Source organism: Gadus chalcogrammus, chromosome 23 (assembly GCF_026213295.1).
Source record: "Gadus chalcogrammus isolate NIFS_2021 chromosome 23, NIFS_Gcha_1.0, whole genome shotgun sequence".
In the NCBI taxonomy this organism is placed as follows: domain Eukaryota; kingdom Metazoa; phylum Chordata; class Actinopteri; order Gadiformes; family Gadidae; genus Gadus; species Gadus chalcogrammus.
In genome coordinates, this window is record NC_079434.1 from 2,081,775 (window position 1) to 2,106,948 (window position 25,174).

The 25,174-nt window shown below is 44.7% G+C and overlaps 1 protein-coding gene across 2 annotated transcripts; it reads right to left on the reverse strand.

Moving 5' to 3' along the window:
* On the reverse strand, nucleotides 1-24,894 carry rmc1 (regulator of MON1-CCZ1). 2 transcript variants are annotated; one of them, XR_008894134.1, is made up of 22 exons: nucleotides 24,620-24,894; nucleotides 14,883-14,959; nucleotides 14,649-14,733; nucleotides 14,210-14,266; nucleotides 13,799-13,885; nucleotides 11,926-12,066; nucleotides 11,233-11,336; nucleotides 10,976-11,065; nucleotides 10,542-10,647; nucleotides 10,360-10,468; nucleotides 10,044-10,088; nucleotides 9,798-9,851; nucleotides 9,385-9,513; nucleotides 8,312-8,418; nucleotides 8,096-8,215; nucleotides 7,903-7,980; nucleotides 7,723-7,827; nucleotides 7,009-7,077; nucleotides 6,727-6,814; nucleotides 5,487-5,624; nucleotides 3,821-5,203; nucleotides 4-3,531 (listed from the first exon to the last, which is right to left on the reverse strand). XR_008894134.1 is itself a non-coding variant. In XM_056584246.1 (21 exons), exons 1-21 carry the CDS (start codon nucleotides 24,716-24,718, stop codon nucleotides 5,124-5,126), a joined length of 1,968 nt encoding a protein of 655 aa, XP_056440221.1. In that variant the 5' UTR covers nucleotides 24,719-24,894; the 3' UTR covers nucleotides 1-5,123. The 2 variants fall into 2 exon arrangements, 1 of the variants encoding a protein (XP_056440221.1); XM_056584246.1 differs by having other exon boundaries at nucleotides 1-5,203.
* Nucleotides 24,895-25,174: the final 280 nt, after the last annotated feature.

Sequence of the window (25,174 nt, forward strand, 5' to 3'; positions counted from 1 at the left end):
CACTTAGACTAATTTAAGAGAGAGAGTAAAAGAAATCGAGGGGTCCGGAGCAAGAATTGAAAAATACTTTATCGTGAAGAAAAACAACAACGACAACAGCCTGAGTGAGTCTGCAGAGCCACTGGCTTGCCAACAGATTCGAGCCTCTTCTTAAACACACAAAAGCACAGTCCTCAGCAGTTTCTTGTTTTTCTAGGTGTCCATACATAATAAAACACAAATACTTCTAAACAGATGGTCACCGAGACAGTCTAGGACCCAGGAAGTGGAGTCAGCATGCATTGTCTCAGTAGACAACTGCTCCTGGGGGGGTTGCGCCCCAACCCCTGCTCTGACCCAAGACTCCCAGGCCTCGTGACCAGCCCTGGATCAAAATCCAAGACGCTTTACATGTTTTCTACCATTAGATATACATGCCTAATTTTAATCATAGTTTACCATAGAATATAATCATTAATTTCTACCACAGCATCTGATTTAAATTCAGTCCCTAAAGTTGCCTTGATGTCATGAATTCCTTTTTATAAGTAAATATGGGAAAGGGCCAATAGGAAATTAAAGGCATGACCCAAGCTAGGGATTGGTTGACCAACTTTTTATGAAAAGCTTAGTGGGCGAAGACATGCAGAAGAGTCCAAGATGATAGATGTTTCCAGGCAATTTGTTTAATGGTTCCAGGCAGAGTGGGGTGGATCTTAACTCGGCGTGTATTCGTATCGGGGGCATCCTGGCCCCTCATCTCACTTCTAGAGGTGTACATACCAATCTGCCATCCCTGTTGTTACGCAGGACGGGCCTGGTCTATTTCTTGTCTTCACGGAGGTCTGTCACCTGTTTGATGAGCGACATGTTGAACTGAATGGTGAGTAAGGCCAACAGAAGACAGGAAGTGTAATTCAGCACAGAAGTTAACTTCCCCGAGACCGTTGGTGAGAGAAGGAAAGTCTTCATTTGACCAACTTCTGTGCAGGTGCGTTTGATTGGACAATGTGTTAGTACATATGTAAGAAAGAATGTATTTATGTATTCAATATATTCATATATGTCATATATGAAATGTCCGATTTTTTTTTTATTTTTTTTTTTAATTAAATGTCAGAATACGTAATTTTTTGGCGGCACCCCTGACACAGTCACGGGGCACCCCAGGGTGCCGCGGCACCCACTTTGAGAAAGGCTGCCATAGACATCTCAAGGCTCGATTCCACCGGAGACGTACGCGCCGCGGTCACCGCTGCTGATAGCTTCCACTCTAATCAATGAGACCATTTCCACCGGGCGCGCCGCGGAACGTTTCAGAAGCGTCCCAGGTGCGGCGTGCCGCGCCGCGGCTCTATCTTTCCGTCCAATTCTATTTTTGCCGCGAGCCGCTGCTAGACCGCGTCAATTTCGACAGAGCAGGTCGAGACGGGCAGGAAGTGAAAAGTAAAAGCCATAGAGCATCCGGTCAATTTTCAAAATAAAACACAATACTCAGCTCATGTAACTTCACATCAACATTATTACGTCATGACCGGTGGCACCAGGTCAGCAGTCAATCAATCAAAGGGTCTCAGAGGGTTGGCAACATGGACGACGAGAGACACATTGTCGAAGATCAGCAACATGAAGTAATTTATGTACCAAATCATCCTTTTTATAAGGAAAATGTCAGAAAGGACAAAGCGTGGCATTTAATTGCAATAGTTTTGGGAGTGGAAGGTGAGTACCTTAGGCTTAGGATTATCGCGTGATCTCGTGTGAATACGGCTGGCTCGCAAGGCAGCGCTACGCTGCCTTTACGCGCCCGGTAGGAATGGACGCAGGGCAGAGGACGCGGCCCGGCGGCCGTTCCGCGGCGCAGCCGTTCCGCGGCGCGTACGCGTCCGGTGGAATCCCGGTGTTATAGATAGACGGAGCATTGGCTGCTGGGACGCGAGAAATACGGCGGCCATCTTGGAGTGGTCAACCGGGAGCAGCAACAGCAGCAGAAACAGGATGCCGGGCTGTTGTTCAGCGTATTCCTGCTGAAATCGGCGGACAATCCATAATAGGAATCGGGGGATTACTTTTCACAAGCAAGATTTAACATTACCGTACTATTGGTATAATTAGTATTGAATAATAAAACACGCCAAACCATGTGGCCTTTATCATAGCTACACGTATGACAAAAAACCGCATGAAAATCAGTGGTATTCAGTGAGGTATGATTAATTAAATGGGCTGACAGTTCATTGCTCTAGCCAAACGGATTACACTGAGTGGAGCGGATGACCACTCCAAGATGGCGGCCCCGCGTCTCGTCAGCGCCAGTAGGCGGTAGCTTTCGATGCTCCGTCTATCATATAAGATGTCTATGGTTCGTACCAGCCTACCATCAAAATGGATAGCAGCAATCACAGGAGGGCAGTGTCATGACGGTTGCCTCACCTGATTGGTTAATCCTTCTTTTTTCTCACCAAGGGATGCCATGTTAGCGGTTAGCTGATAGAGACTAGGGCGTCCCGCCAGAAATAGCTCAACCCTTGAGTCTGTGGGTGTCCACTAATCCATTATCTTGGCAAAAGCCAAAAAACTGATAAACAAACAAAACATTTTCCCAGTTTTAACCCCAAACACGAGAAAATGTGATATACCAGAGGAGTCTGGACACAATGGAGAGGGAGCAGAATTAAAACCTTCTAAATAGAGGTTAAAGATCTTTACGGTCAGAAGAACAAGGCATGTTCCGAATGATTTGGTTGCCTGTAGCTTTAGATGATGCTAAAGTTCCCTAGTATGTGTGTTATAAAGTGATATTATTCTAGTGTCATTAATTAATAGTAATTTTGGAAACTGTTACCTCTATTCCATATCTCCTACCTAAATAAACAACATGTATAGCTAGGGTTGCCAACTTTCAGAAATTAAAATAAGGGACGCCCACCACGGGCCGACTCCTGTGGGGCGGGGCGCCCGCATTAGTGGTATGTTTTATTTTGTGCTGGTGTTTTTAGTAAAGGGTTGATCAAGAAAGCAATTAGTCATACTTAAAGCTTGAAATGCTTTATTACCACATAACATTCTCTTATAAAGTGCAGTCAATTAAATCTTGAATGAAATCTCTTTGTGTGGCGTGTGCAGCAATGAACTTTTAAAATATAAACTAAATAAACTGAGAACTTCATGTTACTTTTTAAGTGCATAACTATAGGGACTCTCTTTGAAAAATTTTACAAAAAAAACCAGTACAAATAAACAACAAAAACACTTATAAACTTATGTAAAAAAAGAAAGTGCCAATCATTACTCCTTCCCTCAACATTACTCCTCCCCTCAAAACTGTTACTTCTTTTTCCAGGTGTACTTCTTGTTACTCCTTGCAGCACTGAGTAACTCTTTGTCTTTCAAAGCGCTGTTGTAAAACTCTGAACAGGACTGCTCAAAGTTGAGAGTGATCAGGAGCTCACTTCTCATGAGCTCTGTGGAGCACCTGTTCCTGCATTCACTCCATTTGTTGGCCATTCTGGAGAAGATCCTTTCCACACATCCAGTGGATGCTGGGATGATCTAGGAAATGTATGTATATTAAAGAATAAAGGTTTTCTTTTAACAAATGTATTTATTTATTTATTAACTGTTAATCCATTAGTATGATTTGTTCTTTAAGTGGCCATATATAATATTTATATACTTCTGTATATTAAATAAATGGTCGTTCATTCAACTTTTGAAACTCAACATCCTAAACATCAATCAAACCACAACAGTTTACTAAAATAGGCTCTGCCCATGCACTGCGATGTTCTGGCAAAAGCACAACCAGATAGGAAATCAATCACAACATAATGTCTCATACCGTATCAACCTCAGGAGATGATTGGGGTATGAAGAACTGTGACACTGACGCTTGGGTCTTCTGTGATCTTTCGTGTCTGCAGTGTTGCTCTCCTGTTGCATGCTGTCTGATGTCAGACAGACCACCGTGCGCCACTGAAAACACTCGCCGACATATTTTACAACTTGCCTTGTAAACATCTCCACTGACGCTGTCCAGCCAAGGATGTGCGTCTTCCCACTCACGTCCGTATTTCTGCAAGCGTTTACGCTTTTGAGGACGTGGTGGAGTACCGGGTGTAGTGGGCATTTTTAAAAGGCGCGGGTTTTGTGAGCAGCGCCGGTGTGTGGTGTCTGTCGCTAGGCAACCGTGACCACCACACGCATGCGCATACACACAGATGACCGGAGCCGGTCTTGCGTAGATCCCGCCGCGACAATTTTGCTGACCGTAGTACCGTATTCCCTGTGTTTTGTTTTGATCATTGTTAGATTTAGTATTTGTGTGTGTGACAGACATGTGTATTGGAGATTTATGGAAATACGGAACAAATTACGTCCCGTATTGGTTCAATACGGGACGCAACATTTAATTGCCAAATAAGGGACGATTCCGTATTTTACGGGACGGTTGGCAACCCTATGTATAGCCATCACCTAAGGTGTAAGTTTTAACGTTTAACGTGGTTTGAAATAAGTGTTAAACTACAATAAAATCGACATTCCTACATCAGTAAATGTAAAATCTATCAAATCGTACTCTGGTGTATTTTACCTTTCGGCAACGGAACCAAGCAGTATTTCAAAGACGGTGTTTATATAAGCAAACCTTGAGATATCAATATACTTTTGGACAAGATATTTAGGTGTGTCATGGATACTTTGGTGTGATATGTTATTTATTTTATTTATTTTAAATCCTTTTGTCAATCACAAACGGCGAAAGAAACTGAATTATACAAATTGGTTTGGTGTTTCTACAACGTTTAACATAACACACCTCCTTGTGTTTGGTTTACCTCAGAGAGATCTGCCAAATGGTCCCACATGAGGAACAGAGAGATTTTAGATTCCTTTGAAACTTTTATCATTTAGAATAAAGGTCAGAGGGGGTCGGACCTCCTCCAGCTCTGCGTGGAGTTATATCAATGTGTTCCAACACAGACCAGGTGAAACAGAGGCATCGCAGAGAGACAACACATGTGTGTTGAATCCAGTCCAGTTGAATCCAGATCATTTCATCTCTTGTCCACAAAGTTTGATATGAGATGTGCTCCAAGCTACATCATGGTCTAGTACAGTCTGTAGTGCACATCTCCTCTCATTCAGGCAGTAGCAGCTTTCATCAGGGATTGCTCTCCAAACAGCTGCTTGAAGTGGACCACGTGTTCCTCACAGTGTTCTCCTAGGACGGACACACACACACACACACACACACACACACACACACACACACACACACACACACACACACACACACACACACACACACACACACACACACACACACACACACACACACACACACACACACACGTTAGACCACTACACTACATTCAGGTGAGATATGAGTGTGCACTTATGCCAGCCTGTATGTGGTATTTGTGTGTATGTGTAGGTCAGTGTGTATGTGTTATTAGTGTGTGTGTGTGTGTGGGTTTGTGTGTATGAAGTTGTAGGCGTCTCACCAGGGTTGAAGGCGGGGTTTCCTCTGAGCCGCTGGTTCCTCTGCTGGAAGGACCTGAAGACGGTGTAGAACAGCATCTGGTCACTGGTCTGCTGCGCCGCGTCCAGGAACTTCCTGGCCGACACGTTGTCATGACTACCTGTGGAGGTGGTCCGTTTGGATTCAAACAAGATGCCGGGAAAACAACCACGTGAACAAAACACACACACACAAACACACACACACACACACACACACAGGATCTGAAGACGGTGTAGAACAGGGATGGGCAACTGACGGCCCGCGGGCCGCATGCGTCCTCACTCAGTCAGGCCCGCACATAATAAAAAATAATAATAATAATAATAAAAAATAATAATAATAATGAATAATAATAATTGATCGAGTTACAGAAAACTCGGTCAAGAAAGATGAGAAGAATTCATAGAATTCGAAGGCAAACCCATGCGTCTAGTTTGCTTAGAAGCGATATCAGTCATTAAAGATATCCACTTAAGTCGCCACTACAACTACTACAACTGCTTGTTGGGTTTGAGTTCATTGAGTTGTTGCACTTAATGTTGGGCCACTGTTTTTCAGTTTTTTGACTTCATTGAATGATGATGTATGTGAGCCCTTTGCACTGATAAAAATACTGACCATTCATGTGGCTGTTTGAGCGTGGAAAACATGAAATGATTGTATGTTGGTTCAATTAACATACCGTACATAGGTTATGATTCTGGATGATTTTTTAGGTAGTGGCCATCCCCAAAATGCACCAGAATACAGGAAATCATATCTACCAAATTCAAAATTGTGTAGCTTCTCTCAGCTCACGTTTAGTTGAAGTGTGCAGTCATGTGGCCCTCCGATGGTTATGATGAAAAATGTGGCCCTCTTTATTATGAAAGTTGCCCATCCCTGGCGTAGAACATCTATATCTATGTAAAGTACGTTCTTTAATAAGAATGTGGGTTCATTCCACTTATACTACAGCTGCCAACAATCATTTGATATAAATTACTTTAATCGATAACGTTGTTGGATTGTTTTCAACCTGATGGCTGATATTTCAATATTCTTATGGAAACGATATAGTTAAGGAAACTTGTAGTGCATCGTTTCGGTGTTAAAAAGGCAGAGGTGTCCCGTCATTGGTCAATAAGGCATGACACGTTATTGACCAATCCCAATGAAGTATTGAACAATGCTGCAGTCCATAAGGTATATCCTGAGAGGAGCTTTAGGAAGAGACTGACCCACGCTGCGGATGAACCTCAGGGCTCCCAGCACCTGCTGCTTAGACAACAGCACCTCCACGATCTCATCGTTAGCTGTGGACAACCGCTACACACACACACACACACACACACACACACACACACACACACACACACACACACACACACACACACACACACACACACACACACACACACACACACACACACACACACACACACACACACACACGTACGTACATTAGAGGAGACTGAAATGTCTGGTAGAACAAAGTTACTACTATGGCGATGTGAGTGTACCTTCAGCATGTCCAGGGAGAGCTGGTGGGCGGGGGGGTAGGTACTCTCCAATGACAGAAGTAAACAAGCCTACGATGGAAGCAGTGGATACAAAAGGTTTTAATGTTTCACCACTCAAACCACGTCAGGCCTGGGTTCAACTCTTTTTACTGTTGGACCCAAACGTCTTCGGGTACAGATTCTAGAGCCACTATTGGAGAGTCGATTCCCACTGCTTTCCGACGAGTTTGGAACAAGAATCAGACTCCTATTTGATAGAACAGAACCAGATTTAGACCTTGAATTGGATTCTTACTGAATTAGAAATGGAGGCAGATTGCTTAATGTAAAGCTCTTTTCACACATGCAGTATTCCCTTTATCTCAGACCATCTTTACCCTTTATTATAATAAACCATTTGCATTGTCAATACAGTTCACAGTATTTCAACCAGTCCCCCTGACTGTTTGTCGAGCCCGTGCTTTTAGTGATGCTGGAGCATACGCTGATGTTCCCTTATCGCCGAGTCGGCCACAAGACAGGAACGTTCTTGAACGGAGCTCCATGTTGGAACAGTGGAAATTCCCAGGGGTCTGCAATGTTATCCCTGTCCTCCATGAAACTGGTTTTAGACCAGTAAAGAACAAGTTTCAGACTGCTTTTAGGACTGTTTAGAGGAAGTTTTGACAAGTTTTAGATACAATTTCAGATCTGACCCCCACTTGAGGGACTCACCAGTGGTTTGGAGTCGCTGAGGACGTGGTACTGGAGGAACTGATGCAGCATGTAGAAGCGGTTGTGTTGAACCAACGTCTTGATCACCAGCTCATACAGGTAGTGCTACAGGAAACACCTCATCTTAATAAACACATAGAGGGGCCGCAGGACACAATGAAGTATGACATGATGAGGTACCTGCACGGTGATCTGGGACTGGTTCAGGGACCGGATGTACTCCATCAGCACCGCAATGATGAACTTATGGCAAACGCCCTGCAACCAACACGCAGAGAGAGGGACCTTTTTAAGGGATTAATGCGTGCGTAATCTCTCTGTGAAAGCCGGAAGGGCACGTACGTGTACGTGTGCGTGTACCCCGTGTACATACCTGTCTCTCTGTGAACGAAGACAGGACGTGTGTGTACATGTCTGACTGATCGATGACCGCCTGGGTTCTGACAGGTCTCTTCTGGGCGGCGCTGTTCCGACTCGGCCCAGACTCCATGGCCTGGGACACACATCAGTGTAGCTCATTGTAAACCAGTGGAGAAGGGCTCTTCACAGACAGCGTATCCTTCCTAGTCTTGATGGAGGCCTCACTCACCAGCGTGTACATCTGCTCCGCCTCCAGGTACTCCTTGTACACCTGGTTGAGCTTGTCAAAGACCGTGGCCACGACGGGGAGACTGCCTCTTTCTCCTCCTTCCAGGACTGACACACACACACACACACACACACACACACACACACACACACACACACACACACACACACACACACACACACACACACACACACACACACACACACACACACACACACACACACACACCTTTATTAGTCCCTGAGGAGCAAATTCGGTTTTACAGGCAACCCATCCATTTTATCCAAGGATAAAAAAAGTGCATTAGTATACAATTTTAAAAATAAGTAAGCATCAGTCATACAACACCCTGTATACAGATGTCTATCTATCTCATAACATACACACACACACACACTGTGGCATCCCGCCCCGTAAACCTCGGCCCGGACCAGCCCGTGGGTTGGTCCTGGATGGCCAATACCACCGTCACCCACCAGCCGGTGACGGAGAGCACCGACCGAACCCCAATCAGCTTGATTGGGGGACACCTGGCCGAAAGCCGAGGAGCCATTATAAAAGGAGCACGAGGACTGACATTTGGGGAGACCAGGTACTGGTACCGCGTTTACTTTGTTTGTTTAAGTTGTATGCAATAAATCCCGTGATCGGCTTTAACCCTCACTGCCAAGCGTGATTCGTACGTGGAACCCGGCGAAAACAAGGACCGGGTTACCACACACACACACACACACACACACACACACACACACACACACACACACACACACACACACACACACACACACACACACACACACACACACACACACACACACACACACACACACACACACACACACACACACACAATAAGCGCACTGAGGTGAGGTCAGGATTTATAATGTAAGAAGCAGGGGGACACAACACGAGAGAAGAAATGTGCTCTGCAGCATCAACCCGACCATTGTGGGAGCCTTGAAGACGTGGTACGGAGCAGTACTCCCTGATAGTAGAAGATAGCGTAAACACAAGCAGACCGTGACAAAGGAAGACTAAGAGGACGACAGACGGGCGAACAGAGGGGGACGTACTCTGGGAGCAGACGGAGAGGATGACCATTTTGCAGTCTCGCCGGCGCAACAGGAAGTCCATGAGCTTGCCTTTGTCCTGCTGCAGGTTGACTGTGGGGGGCAGCTTCACCTGCAGGTACCACAGGTAGCCTGCACACACACACATTGAGAGGGAGCCTGGGGGCACCGTCTCCGAGACTGATGGGGAACTGGGAATAGTGGTGTGTCTGTGTTGAGTATGTGCCTCTGTGTTATAGTTTGTGCTCCTTTTTATAGTGTGTGTCTGTTTGGAGTGTGTGACTCTGTGTTATAGAGGTTGTGTCTCCTTATAGTGAGTGTCTCTATATTATAAAGTGTCTCTGTGTTATAGTGTGTGTGTTGTGTGTCTCCATGTTACAGAGTTGGTGTGTTGAGTGTGTGCTCATCACACTCACCTTCACTTGCACTGATGATGATATCTGGTTGAAACACACTCCAGGAGGAAGAGTCTGGGACAGCCGGTGAAGGTTGTCATGACGGCACTGGTTGGCAATATGACAACATATTGTAGTGTATAATGTGCAGTACTTCAAAACATACTATTTCTAGTACAGTGGAAAACCATCCAGCCATATCCAGACGCTGCATTTTGTGGACAACCATGGATTAGTGCACACGGTGTAAGGGCTGGTGAAGGATACAGAGTTGGCAAGGGACCGGAGGCTGAGAGGGAACTACCACTGGACCTGGAGACGGAGAAAGAGAAAGACAGACAGACATAGCGAGAGAGAGATACACAGACAGAAAGACAAGGATAGATAGATCGATGATCACTATTTCACTTGGTTTCAAACTTTTTAACTAATTTGCCAATGTAAATGTTTATTTTCCATGCCAATACATCTTGTTTGACGTCAAAAATGAAAGAAAGACAAGAAGCTCAGTTTGAATATATTTTCAAATGTCCCCCAAGAGAAAGAATCGAATGAGAGAAGAAGATGTTGTCTGTCTGTATACCTGTCAGTGGTATCCGGTAGGGGTGTATGGACCGGGCAGGAAGGACAGGTTGGTGTGTGTTGAGGGCACAGTCTGGCTCTCTGAGGTGGATATCGTAGATTAAAGAGGTCTGGAACACACGCACACTAATTAAATACAGAAAGGCTCACATCCATCTCCACCCACACCCACACCCAACTGACCTGTGTGCTCTGGTGGTGCACAACCACCAAGTTGTCCACGATATTCAGAGCAAACTTCCCGGTGGTGTTGAGCTTCAACACATGGCTCTTCTTACACAGCCCTTCTCTAGAAACACACCTCAGTATTACCATGGCCCATCTCTAAAAACACACCTCAGTATTAACATGGCTCTTCTCTAGAAACACACCTCAGTATTAACATGGCCCATCTCTAAAAACACACCTCAGTATTAACATGGCTCTTCTCTAGAAACACACCTCAGTATTAACATGGCCCATCTCTAAAAACACACCTCAGTATTACCATGGCTCTTCTCTAGAAACACCTCAGTATTAACATGGCTCTTCTCTAGAAACATCTCAGTATTAACATGGTGGGTACAGTGCGTGTGTGTGTGTGCGTGTGTGCATGTGTGTGCGTGCGTGTGTGTTACCGTGGTAGATGGTATAGCACCACCTCAGCGCTGGGACTGTTGGCGGTCCTGGAGTGGTGCTTGAGGTACATCACGTAGAGCTGCCCATAACTATGAGAGGGGCAGAGAGGGATTTGGAAAGCCAGTTATGTTAGGTCATGTCTTTTTGAAGAATTTACAATGATAAACATTTTTTACAGCTACTTCCAAAAGCAGGGAAGACGGTGGAGAAAGTATCTATCCCCACAACCCTGCCCCAATGACAATCTCAGACTCACATGGTTGCCATAGCGATGTCTCTCTCCGACAGACTGAGTTTTGCGGGCTTTGGGACGACCGGCAGCTCGATCTCAAACTTGGTCATTTTGGACAATGTCCCATTCTGGGAACAAGGGAAGAACATCTTGCTTAACGATATCGGTTTACTTCTATTATTTGACCAGTCAACAGAAAGTAAACAACATAACATAAAAAAACTAAACACCACCATAAGAAAAAAACATTTGCAAACTGTTATTACAACCCAACTGAGATCATTATCAAGATTTCAGCTTAAAGCCAACTACACCTAAACCCCACCCACTACACACAGACCCAACCCACTATACCTATACCCCATCCACTACACACAGACCCAACCCACTACACCTAGACCCCACCCACTACACACAGACCCAACCCACTATACCTATACCCCATCCACTACACACAAACCCAACCCACTAGACCCCACCAACTACACCTAGACCCCACCCACTACACACAGACCCAACCCACTATACCTATACCCCATCCACTACACACAGACCCAACCCACTAGACCCCACCAACTACACCTAGACCCCACCCACTACACACAGACCCAACCCACTATACCTATACCCCATCCACTACACACAGACCCAACCCACTATACCTAGACCCCACCAACTACACCTAGACCCCACCCACTACACACAGACCCCACCCACCCTGAAGACGAAGGGCTGCAGCACGTTGCCCTGCCCGGAGGTGGAAAGCAGCAGCACGGCCGTCTCGGGGCAGTACTGGTACCAGTTCACACTGAGGCTCTGGCTCTTTATTAGCTTCACGCTGCGCTTGTCTGGGAACACCTGCAGGGGGCCGGGGGAGGGAGGGAGAGAGGTAGGGACAAGGGACGATAACAAGGATGTTACTGATATTTATAATGCTTGTATGTGACGCATAAGCCCTAGAGACCAGCGACAGAGACTTGGCGGTACGGTATGTTGTTTACCGTATGCAACCTATAGTGAAGTGTAGTGTATGGCTTTTGAATAATGTGAATTGATACAAATCCACCAGTGGCCGCATTGTACTTTGAAAGCTGGTGGGCAGCATGTCTTCGACTACAAGGGCAGAAGGAAAGGATGCCAAGCCAATTAGTCAAATCAGGCCTACTCTTAATTTGTAAAACTAAATAAAATAATCTGGGCCTATCATTTAGCCTATTTTTTCCCTCAATGACTGAAGCTATTGGTAAATTGGCCATGTTTATTTTCAGCTACAAAAAAAAAAAAAAAAGACCAAAAGTGATGCCATTTAAAATGCATCATGCTCTGAATCATTCACTAACATCCTTTCCACAATATCAAACTATTTACATGGGCTGTAAGCCTAACATTGTTTGAGGCAAATGTGGATGTTAATGGATGTTTCAGAATGTTGGTCCAGACGCTGGACCAACATTAAGGTCCAGCGTTAAGCCAATTAACATTGAGGGACATTTTTAGAACATGTCAATCCTCCTCGCGGGCTCCGCAGCTCGGCCGCGGGCAGCCCGGCCGCAGGTTCCGCAGCCCGGCAGCGGGCTACGGAGACGTCATTCTAAGCGAACAGAGCTGCAACGAAGGCAAACAACTGAGCGGGTTCGTTGGTTCTCGTAGGATAGACTTGACGGGATAACCCCTCCCTCCGGGCTGCTCCACAGCCAGGACTCCTGCTTATTGGTTCATAGCGCAACCAGGGCTCCAGCCAATTCGTGAATAGACGTAGGCGGGATCCAGATCCCTTAGCTGGTCACACTCACTCAGAGGAGGACTTTCCTACTCTCTCCCATTGAACTCCATGTTATTCACCGGCCGCCAACACTTTCGGAGTAATAAATGGAGCCAATGGATGCTAAGGGAGGCGTATCCTCCCTGAAATAATTGGCAATAGGCGATAGGTGGTGCCAATGTCCCTTTACCCAGGGAAACGAACATAACACATACTAAGGCATTAAAGTAGTCATATTTAAGGGCATTAATTCATTACAGTAGTCTGGACAACCTACATTTTTTGAGAGTTCTAATGCATGTACTATGTGTTTTTGGTGGTTCTGAGAGGCTCTTCATGTGGTGTTACCTGGTACAGCTCAATGCCCTGGTCTTAAGGCTCTTCATGTGGTGTTACCTGGTACGGCTCAATGCCCTGCTCTAGAGGCTCTTCATGTGGTGTTACCTGGTACAGCTCAATGCCCTGCTCTAGAGGCTCTTCATGTGGTGTTACCTGGTACAGCTCAATGCCCTGGTCTTAAGGCTCTTCATGTGGTGTTAACTGGTACGGCTCAATGCCCTGCTCTAGAGGCTCTTCATGTGGTGTTACCTGGTACAGCTCAATGCCCTGCTCTAGAGGCTCTTCGTGTGGTGTTACCTGGTACAGCTCAATGCCCTGCTCTAGAGGCTCTTAGTGTGGTGTTACCTGGTACAGCTCAATGCCCTGCTCTAGAGGCTCTTCATGTGGTGTTACCTGGTACAGCTCAATGCCCTGCTCTAGAGGCTCTTCATGTGATGTTACCTGGTACAGCTCAATGCCCTGCTCTAGAGGCTCTCCGTGTGGTGTTACCTGGTACAGCTCAATGCCCTGGTCTGTGATGAAGACGATCTCGTTCCAGTTGGTCCAACAGAAGCCCAGAACACTGGCGTTCTTCATCTACCGGTACGACAACGACATATGAAAGATGAAAGATAAATCCAAATGTGCTTTGAAAAACAAGTATGTGAGATAATTATAAATACTAGGCCACGACAGTTCATCCACTCTTAATCCAAAGTGTCAAATGGAAGTGAACAATATCTAAAATCTTTGAAAGTATCATCAGATTTATCTTTTATATATTTAAACAAAAGGCCCAATTTCAGAAACTGAGACTTTACAAAACTCTATATATTATAACAGCCTAAAACAAAAGGAAAAGGTAAAAAAAAATAGGGAAAGGTTTGATCACACACAATAACAAGGAGGTTCCTTCAGTACCTTGCATTCCTGAGAGAATTCAGTGTGTGGATAATCTGGGATGAAGTTGATGAAGTCCTACACGGGGAAATCAGCGATCAATGACTTTAAACTAAGCAGCTATCAGGGAGTTGGGCAACTTCATAGTAACATCTTGAAATATTTCATACAATAATGTTTAATTTCTTGCACTTTTTTCTCTTCATGAATGTGTAGCCTGGCTTCATTTGTAGGGTTTTAAAATACATATACTTCACAAAATACTCTATATAATATTCTCTAGTCGAATGAAAGCAGAGCTTCAGTAACAATGAGAAGGGATCACACATCAACAAAATAAACACATTTAACATGCTGTCTGAGCAACGCTCCCGAGTCCTTTCTGGGAGCTGGACAAGAAGGTATGAATCTTAACTCTACGTTGTTAGCGCCTTACGCCATAGCAACATAACTCACTTACCACAGATTTGGAGGTTCTTTGAACAGCCAGTATTTTATTTCCAATGGAGAACTTAATGCACTTGACCTCCCCTTTGTCATCCATTCTGTGGATGAGACCAGCAAATATTGTGAGTGACGGCATTTTGGCAAGAGAAAGTTAGCAACCAGCCTACTAACCAGGCACACTGATACAGGGTTAGAGAGATGTAATCCATGCCCACGATCCAATCATGGTTGGAACACAGAAAGGTACCTGAAGGCGATGGAGTTCTTGTCATCTGGGCCTTTAACCACAACCCCGGTTGCACCCCCAGAACGCACTGCAAACACCTGGAGACACATTAACACAGGACCCACCGAGATGAGCGTTAAGCTAGGGTAGACATCTAGAGAAATCAGCCAGAGGCGGCTAGATTTTGAAAGCATCTAACCGGAATATCCCAACCCTTCCTCCAGGCCTCACCAGTCACTTAAAACACACAACTAGCTGGGTAGCTTTGGCAAAAGGTCAGCCTAGCCTTCTGGAGGACAGTAGTCCTGCTCTGAGGGCACCAGGGAGCCTAGCCTTCTGGAGGACAGTAGTCCTGCTCTGAGGGCACCAGGGAGCCTTCTGGAGGACAGTAGTCCTGCTCTGAGGGCACCAGGGAGCCTTCCGGAGGACAGTAGTCCTGCTCTGAGGGCACCAGGGCGCCTAGCCTTCTAGAGAACAGTAGTCCTGCTCTGAGGGCACCAGGGTGCCTAGCCTTCTGGAGGACAGTAGTCCTGCTCTGAGGGCACCAGGGAGCCTTCTGGAGGACAGTAGTCCTGCTCTGAGGGCACCAGGGAGCCTTCTGGAGGACAGTAGTCCTGCTCTGAGGGCACCAGGGAGCCTTCTGGAGGACAGTAGTCCTGCTCTGAGGGCACCAGGGAGCCTAGCCTTCTGGAGGACAGTAGTCCTGCTCTGAGGGCACCAGGGAGCCTAGCCTTCTGGAGGACAGTAGTCCTGCTCTGAGGGCACCAGGGAGCCTTCTGGGGGACAGTAGTCCTGCTCTGAGGGCACCAGGGAGCCGTGGAGGTGGAGACAGAGAGGGAGGACATACAATGGGATGATCGGACGGGCTTGTTACAGCCTGTGACAGCCACAGACACAGTGGCGGCTCACCTATAGAGGGCGCTGGGGCGCCGCCCTCCCTCCGACCTGCCTAGATAAATATTTTTTCATTTATATATTTTTTAATAATCATTCTAATTTTGAGAAATAATCTATGTTAATTGCATTCGAATAATGCATTTACTTTAGAATATCTTTAGAATCCTCCATAATTATATCTTAATTCCCTTTCATGTTCAACTTATCATTTTGGTGAAATAGGTGTCTTCCCTGGGGCTACAGTTCGCACAGCACAACAAGCCTGAATTTTTAGCCAGTGGTTCCCTGGTTGCTAAGCAGAAAAGTACATAATTTCACCAATCAGCAACGTCGAATTGAATGGCTTGTGGGCTATAAAAATATAGCCCACAAAACAGTGCACCATCCACTGCACGTGACTGCACATTTGCCATTACCTCAGATGAGCAACATGAAGACTTTGAGTACTGCTACCAGTGTTTCCCTGTGAGTTCAGCTAGCCCCAAATTCAGTTAAGTCTTTGCGTATGAATCCCTTCGAAAGAAGAACATTTGCAGAAAAATTGCAAGTAAAAGAACTCTATGGGGTCAGAACAGTCTCATTAATAATGAATGCACAGACAAGGATTCACAAATTTATTTTGTGATTTATATATGAATTACTCTTCTCACAAATACAGTTCAATGCACACACAAATGGATATCGGTATGTATAAATGTAAAATGTATCCATAAAAAAACATAAGTTTCACAAGCACATTTCTGATCCACACACAAATGTACCTTGTTTTAAATAAATGTAATATAAATCCATAAATATAGAATTTTCATCAAAATGTATTTGAATGTTGTTGCATTTTTATACAAACTGTTAAACTGGAATTTACAAGACGCTTTTCATTTGTGAACTTGTTTGCATTTGTGTGTGAATTGGTCTGTATTTATATGTAGATTTTGGAGACTCCTGACGTGGATGGATTCACAAATGCATTTATTTCAACAAGGAACTCTCTGTAGCCAATCAGATGCCTTCCTCGTTTTCAGCCAATCACATGACTGCAGTGACTGGGTTTTTACATTGTCTGTGCCGTTTACTACTTTAACGGCACCGATAATAAAATGTGTAGTGTAAAACGTGACGCAGCTTTTTCTTCTTCGCCACCTAGAGATTGTTATGTACGATCATTCAAAAAACCCATGTTATTCCCATATAGACATTTGACCGAGGGAACCGGGAGGCTCGGAGGCTGGACTCAAGGGTCGGAACTGCAGTCATGTGATTGGCTGAAAACGAGGATTGGCTACAGAGAGTTCCTTGTTGAAAAAAATGCATTTGTGAATCCAGCCAGTCAGGAGAGTCTCAAAAATCCACATAAATACAGACCAGTTCACACACAAATGCAAACAAGTCCACCTTGAAAAGCATCTTGTAAATTCAAGTTTAACAGTTTGTATATAAATGTATCATCCAAATATTTTGATGAAAATTGCAAATATTTTTTTAATTCATATATTTATAGATTTATATTACATTTATTTAAAACAAGGCACATTTGTGTGTGGATCAGAAATGTGTTTGTGAAACTTATTTTTGTTTGGATAAATTTTACATTTACACATTCCGATATCCATGTGTGTGTATTGAAATGTATTTGTGAGAAGAGTAATTTATATATAAATCACATAATACATTTGTGAATCCTTCTCCGTGCATTCATTATTTATGAGACTGTTCTGACCCCATAGAACTCGGACCAGACAAGCCAGAAGTGAACATAACCCAACAAGCGGTTGGTTTGATCGAAAGGCTTGGCTAACTAGCTAGTCCAATGCAATTTTTTGCTTTCCTTGTATACTTTTTAAACAAGTGTGTGTGATAGTTCGTGGACACAGACAGGGGTGACAGACCTGAAGAAAAAACCTGAGCGAGCAAGAGTGCATATGAAAAACTGTGAGAAGCTCACCATGCTAGAGGTAAGAGGTATGTATTTGTGTTTGTTTGCACATTTTTGTACCCTCACAACCCCCCCACCACCCTCCTTCCCGTGAGGTGGAAACTGGTTGCAGACCCTCACAACCTCCCCCCACCCCTTTCAAGTGTACTACATACTGTATATAGTCCTCTGCAAACCTATGGTGGGATCAGGCCTTCAGTGTGCATATTGTATATAGTCCTCTGCAAACCTATTCAGTGTACATACTGTATATAGTTCTCTGCAAACCTATGGTGGCATCAGGCTTTCAGTGTGCATATTGTATATAGTCCTCTGCAAACCTATTCAGTGTACATACTGTATATAGTTCTCTGCAAACCTATGGTGGCATCAGGCCTTCAAGTTCAGTGTGCATATTGCACTGTATGTAGTCCTCTGCAAACCTATATTGGTATCATGCCTTAAGTGTGTCATGAACAACCACACACAAAAGTTTGCACATTTACATGAATTTAGTGGAATTCATATTTCATTGTATTTGTATAAATGCATACTAACGCAGACTGTAGATATATTTGAGTTACCAACACAATGGCTTGGCCGTAACAGACTCACCCATTCCCTCTATCTCTCTCACTCACACAGAGAGAGAGAGAGAGAGAGAGAGAGAGAGAATGTTACCTTGTGTGTAATTCACAGTTTCTGTTGATGTATCTGCACTCTTAATGTTGCTGAATTCTACAAGGCAAATAAATTAACTTAAAACTTAGTTCCCTGGCCCCATTCGACTTTGTAAGTAAATGTTCAATTTTGCCTTTATTATTTTGTCAGAATGCACCAGAATGCTCCGTTTGTTTGTGAAAATCACAAAAAAGTATTCTGGGGGAGGATTTTTATTGAACGAGACTTCAACACGGAACAGCTGCGCGAAACGATGGTCACGTCACTCTCGGTGACGGTTGTCGACAATAATGAACACACGGACAATGTTAATAGAACAACACACAACCACATAACATCCCGAACCCATAACCCCACTTAATCCTAACAACAAAACAAGTTAACAAAAGCCCCATTTGTCAACTGAGAAACCCCAATTCCCAGAATCCCCCGCGGCTCCGGAACACGGCGTAGCTTATATTAATCTTTATTATCTGAATGGGAAATGCAATATTTTAGGACAGATACACCATTAAACGCGTTTCTAATGACATTTCTAGCGAGAAATGTACATTTTCCTTACATAATCTTCAGTCAGTGAATGTGTATGATCTTTATTAATCTTTATTATCTGAATGGGAAATGCAATATTTTAGGACCGATTCACCGTTAAACGTGTTTCTAATAACATTTCTAGCGAGAAATATACTTTTTAATTGCATAATCTTCAGTCAGTGATTGTGTCTGATCTTTAGTTTTATAGTTATTAGGAGTTGATCGGCTCGCTCGCATGTTTCAACGACGTCAGGTTGCTTTCGCTAAACTAGCAGCTCACGTGCTTCCTGCGTTTGTGTTATTAAACTGTTACTTTATGTAACTTTTAATGATATCATCTTGTTAGAAACACGTATATCTGAGAGCCAACCCAGTCGCCAAAACATACCTACGTTGACAGTGTACGTTTCGTGAACACTGGATTACGTCACATTTCAACATAAAATAGCGTGTTATACACACACACACACGCACGCACATGCACAGACACACACACACAAGCACACACAAGCACACACACACAGACACAGACACAGACACAGACACAGACACAGACACAGACACAGACACAGACACAGACACAGACACAGACACAGACACACACACACACACACACGCACACGGTGCATTTCACTGCTAAAACAACAACAAAAAAATATTCCCTCAAATATTATTACTTTCAAAACGTTGGCCAAAATGGCCAATAATATCTTTTTTTTGGGATGCTTCTAGGACATTTTGGGTGGATTTTGAACGGTATGTGGGGGCACGTTTTTTGCAGGACCTGGCAACCCTGCGCTGTTGCCCGAGATCTGGCTCCACCCCGGCGTGGTGCTGTCTCCTGTTGACCTTTTGACCCCAGACTCTGGGGGAATAGCTGAATCAATTCATTAGTCAATCAGAAGCATGTAAATATCTTTCCGGTGGGGTAAGAGGACGAACAAGGTGTCCTTCAACATCTACGCTTCCAGGCGATTGCAACGGTGCCAACACATGAGCATATTCGAACATGTTTAATGGTAGTAATTAGCTGTCGAAATTGGAGGCCTAATCAATACTGAGCAGCTATTGATTTGCTTCCCGATAAAGATTTGTCACAAATGACATGTATTTAGCATCTACACGTTGAGCTGAGTCCAACTGACACCAAGAACGGACACTCTAGCTAATGGTAACATGTATTTTACATGGTACACCTAGGTCTAGGACATGATCTCGGTGTAGCAAGAGGCCGAGCTTGATCTCATTGGACTCAGCTTAACGTGTAGATGCTAATTAACATGTAATTTGTCAAAATTCTCCATCGGGAAGCAATCTATAGCTGGTCATTATTGATAAAGGCCTCCAAAATCGACAGCTAATTACTACCCCGAAACATATTCAAATATGATCATGTGTGGCACTGTTGCAATCGTCTCGAACGTAGATGTCAAAGGACACCTTGTTTGCTCTGTTGCACCACCCGGGAACATATTTCATACTTCTAATGGATTGATTCATATTTTAGGTTTTCGGAGTGAGACTTTAAGTGGCTGCAGCAGAAGTGTGAGACGAAAGATGATACAAGAGATTTATAGACTATTCCCATTTCACATTATGATTCTTCGTCGTAACATCCGACCCAACATCCTTTACATTCACAGAGCGAAGATTATGAAAGTCCAGGCTCAGCAAGTGCTCCATCTCGTTGCCACCTGCACCCAGGGCTCGCTTGCAAGATTTGGCCTGAAGTTCTTCCCAGACCTCTACCCTAACCAGTCCAATATGCATATCTGAGTAATCAGGCCCTCTCTTCAATAATGACAAATGTAATGAGAGAAATACAGATTCACTTTTTGTTATCTCATAAGCGGCGCTGGTGCCGGCTCCTTTTGACCTTTTGACCCCAGACTTTCAAAGACGTGGCCACAGGCCAGCGTTGTCTACACACATTAAGCCACCAATGTACACTCCATCCGCCAAAAATGGGGCCTAGAAACTAACCTCTGTCTTATATACATTGACTGTACTGTTGGAGGGTCACGCCCCTTTTCCAGCCTTTTCGAGATAGCTAGGGATGCTAAAATGTTGACACACATTTCCCGGGGCCCCGAGAACGACATATGCAAGATTTGTAGTTCTAGCCCATAGAGAAAAAAGGTTTTCCCAAATGGACTGTCATTTGGACCACAGCACCTTCAGAAGGTTGACTGCGCAGACCTAATGGTTCAGAATGTGGTGGAAAAAAAGTTTTTGAGATAGGAAGGTCCCTACCGCCCTGAAATTTGAATACCATATTCTAGGGCCTAACTGGGACCCCCGCACCGAAACTTGGCCCGGTCGGACCCCCGAGGGCAGGAAGGGGGTGGCCTGCCCTCGGGGTCTGACGGGCAAGTCTCGGGCAGAAGGGCCCCCCTTCCTCCCCTCGGGGTCCGACCGGGCCAAGTTTCGGTGCGGAGGTCCCAGTTAGGCCCTAGAATAAGGTATTAAAATTTCAGGGCGGTAGGACCTTCCTATCTCAAAAACTGTTTTTCCACCACATTCTGAACCATTAGGTCTTGCAGGCTACACTTCTGAGGGGCTTTGTCCAAATGACACTCCATTTGGGAAAACTTTTTTTCTCTAAGGGCTAGAACTCCAAATCTCGGATATGTCGTACACAGGGCCCCGGGAAATGTGTGTAAACATTTAGCATCCCTAGCTATCTCGAAAGGTCGGCAAAGGGGCGTGACCTCCAACAGTACAGTAATGTACATAAGACAGAGGTTAGTTTCTAGTCCCCATTTTTTGTGGGATGGAGGTGTACATTGTGGCTAAAGGTGTGTAGACACAGCTGGCCTGTGGCCACGTTTTTGAAGTCGGGGGTCAAAAGGTCAAAAGGAGCCGGCACCACGCCGCTTATGAGATAACAAAAGTTAATGTGTGTTTCTCTCATAACTTTATGTCATTATTAAAGAGAGGCCTGATTCTCAGATATGCATGTTGGATGGCTAGGGTGTTGGTCTGGGAAGAACTTCAGGCCAAAATCTTGCAAGCGAGCCGCTGGGTGCAGGTGCAACGAGATGGAGCACTTGCTGAGCCTGGACTTTCATAATCTTCGCTCTGTGAATGTGAAGGATGTTTGGTCGGATGTTACGACGAAGAATCATAATGTGAATGGGAATATTCTATAAATCTCTTGATATCATCTTTCGTCTCAACACTTCTGCTGCAGCCACTTACAGTCTCACTCCGAGAACCTTAAAATATGAATCAATCCATTAGAAGTATGAAAATATGTTCCCGGTGGTGCAACAGAGCAAACAAGGGTCCTTTGACATCTACGTTTCGAGACGATTGCAACAGTGCCACACATGATCATATTTGAATATGTTTCGGGGTAGTAATTAGCTGTCGATTTTGGAGGCCTTATCAATAATGACCAGCTATAGATTTGCTTCCCGATGGAGATTTTTGACAAATTACATGTTAATTAGCATCTACACGTTTAAGCTGAGTCCAATGAGATCAAGCTCGGCCTCTTGCTACACCGAGAATTATGTCCTAGACCTAGGTGTACCATGTAAAATACATGTTACCATTAGCTAGAGTGTCGTTCTTGGTGTCATTGGACTCAGCTCAACGTGTAGATGCTAAATAACATGTCCTTTGTGACAATCTTTATCGGAAGCAAATCAATAGCTGCTCAGTATTGATTAAGGCCTCCAATTTCGACAGCTAATTACTACCATTAAACATGTTCGAATATGCTCAGTGTGGCACCGTTGCAATCGCCTGGAAGCGTAGATGTTGAAGGACACCTTGTTTCGTCCTCTTACCCCACCGGAAAGATATTTACATGCTTCTGATTGACTAATGAATTGATTCAGCTATTCCCCCAGAAGTCTGGGGTCAAAAGGTCAACAGGAGACAGCACCACGCCGGGGTGGAGCCAGATCTCGGGCAACAGCGCAGGGTTGCCAGGTCCTGCAAAAACGTGCCCCCACATACCGTTCAAAATCCACCCAAAATGTCCTAGATAGCATCCCAAAAAAAAAAGATATTATTGGCCATTTTGGCCCAACGTTTTGAAAGTATAATATTTGACGGGAATATTTTTTTTGTTGTTGTTTTAGCAGCGAATGCACCGTGTGCGTGTGTGTGTGTGTGGGTGTCTGTGTCTGTGTGCCTGTGCGTGCGTGTGTGTGCTTGTGTGTGCTTGTGTGTGGTGTCTGTGCATGTGCGTGCGTGTGTGTGTGTGTATAACACGCTATTTTATGTTTGAAATGTGACGTAATCCAGTGTTCACGAAACGTACACTGTCAACGTAGGTATGTTTTTGGCGACTGGGTTGGCTCTAGATATACGTGTTTCTAACAAGATGATATCATTAAAAGTACATAAAGTAACAGTTTAATAACACAAACGCAGGAAGCACGTGAGCTGCTAGTTTAGCGAAAGCAACCTGACGTCGTTTGAAACATGCGAGCGAGCCGATCAACTCCTAATAACTATAAAACTAAGATCAGACACAATCACTGACTGAAGATTATGCAATTAAAAAGTATATTTCTCGCTAGAAATGTTATTAGAGAACACGTTTAACGGTGAATCGGTCCTAAAATATTGCATTTCCCATTCAGATAATAAAGATTACTAACGATCATACACATTCACTGACTGAGATTACTGTAAGGAAAATGTACATTTCTCGCTAGAAATGTCATTAGAAACGCTGTTTAATGGTGTATCTGGTCCTAAAATATGGCATTTCCCATTCAGATAATAAAGATTAATATAAGCTACGCGTGTTCCGGAGCCGCGGGGGATTCTGGGAATTGGGGTTCTCAGTTGACAAATGGGGCTTTTGTCATGTTTTTGTTGTTCGATTAAGTGGGGTTAAGGGGTTCGGGATGTTATGTGGTTGGTGTGTTCTATTCACATTGTCCGTTGTTCATTATTGTCGACACCGTCACCGAGGAGTGACGTGACCATCGTTTCGCGCAGCTGTTCCGTGTTGAAGTCTCGTTCAATAAAAACCAACTCTCGTTGTCGAGCGTTAAATAAAAACCAACTCTCGTTGTCGAGCGTGCCCCCCCCCTACAAACGTGTCTCCCCCCCCCTCAACAAACGTGTCCCCCCCCCCCCCCCTTCAACTACCGTGTCGTCGTCGTCGTCGTCCCCCCCCTCAACAAACGTGTCTCCCCCCCCCCCCCTCCCCGGTCAACAACAGTCTCCCCCCCCCCCCCCTAAACAATCGTGTCCACAATTTGCCGCGAAAGCCGTGAAACCCAAACCCCGAAACCCGCCTCCACAGCGGCACACGTGGATACTGTAGGTATAACACGCTATTTTTTACGTTGAAATGCTGCGTATCCAGTGTTCATGGAAACGTACACCACTGACGTTTTTTCTTGGCGACTGGGTTGTTTGGAATACAAACGTTCAGCCCCACCTCAAATAAATTCAACAAGCCGCCACTGGACAGTTACCTGTTTTTTCTTTTTTGTCTTAACAATTGATTTATTGATTGCTATAGTAGGGATGCAAAGCAAAAATGCTTCCGAAATGAATTGCCTAGCTTTTAAACCAAACAGGGCAATCACAAGTCACTGTCAGCTGTCCAGCAGGCACAGAGAGACATCAACTCTGCTCGCTTTGGTCCGTAAACCAGCAATGCGTCGATATATTCAATCATGTCCTCAGCCTAGGATCTGATCGATATATTCACGGCCACAGTATCTGACCGACCATTACTAGCTCAGCGTTAGCCAACCTGCTTGTTTGCTTCGTCGAAGAAGACGTTGTTGACGCTGGACGCATGCTCGAACTGGACTGGGCTCTCGCACAGCTCTAGGTAATGCTCCTCACTCATCGTCCTCTTCAATGTGTTCGTCGTGCTGCTTCAGGACCGTTATAACATCTGTACTGACAGGTAGTGGCTCACTGACACTGTGCTCTAGTGTCAGCCTGTCTTCCGGGTGTACGTCGGGTGTCATGTGATGCAAATCACATGATCAATGGCCAGATTGAGTACTGGCGTCCAGCGACAGCGCCAGCACCCGGCCCCGGCTTCCGTACGTTGCCAATGAATTATGTTGCGCATCGCGCTTATCGTTAAGACATAGCCCTAGTGTATTAAATGTACCAGTGGCAAGCCAGCATAAATAACCAATTATACTGAAATGGACTAAGTACTTAAAAATGTCCCCATAATCTCAACAGGAAGGTAGGCCTATATATGAGCTTATAAAATGACACTATATGATATTGTGGCGAGCAGCGAGAAGGGAGGACTAGAAGGGTTAGGCAACTCTCGCGCCCCCGCACG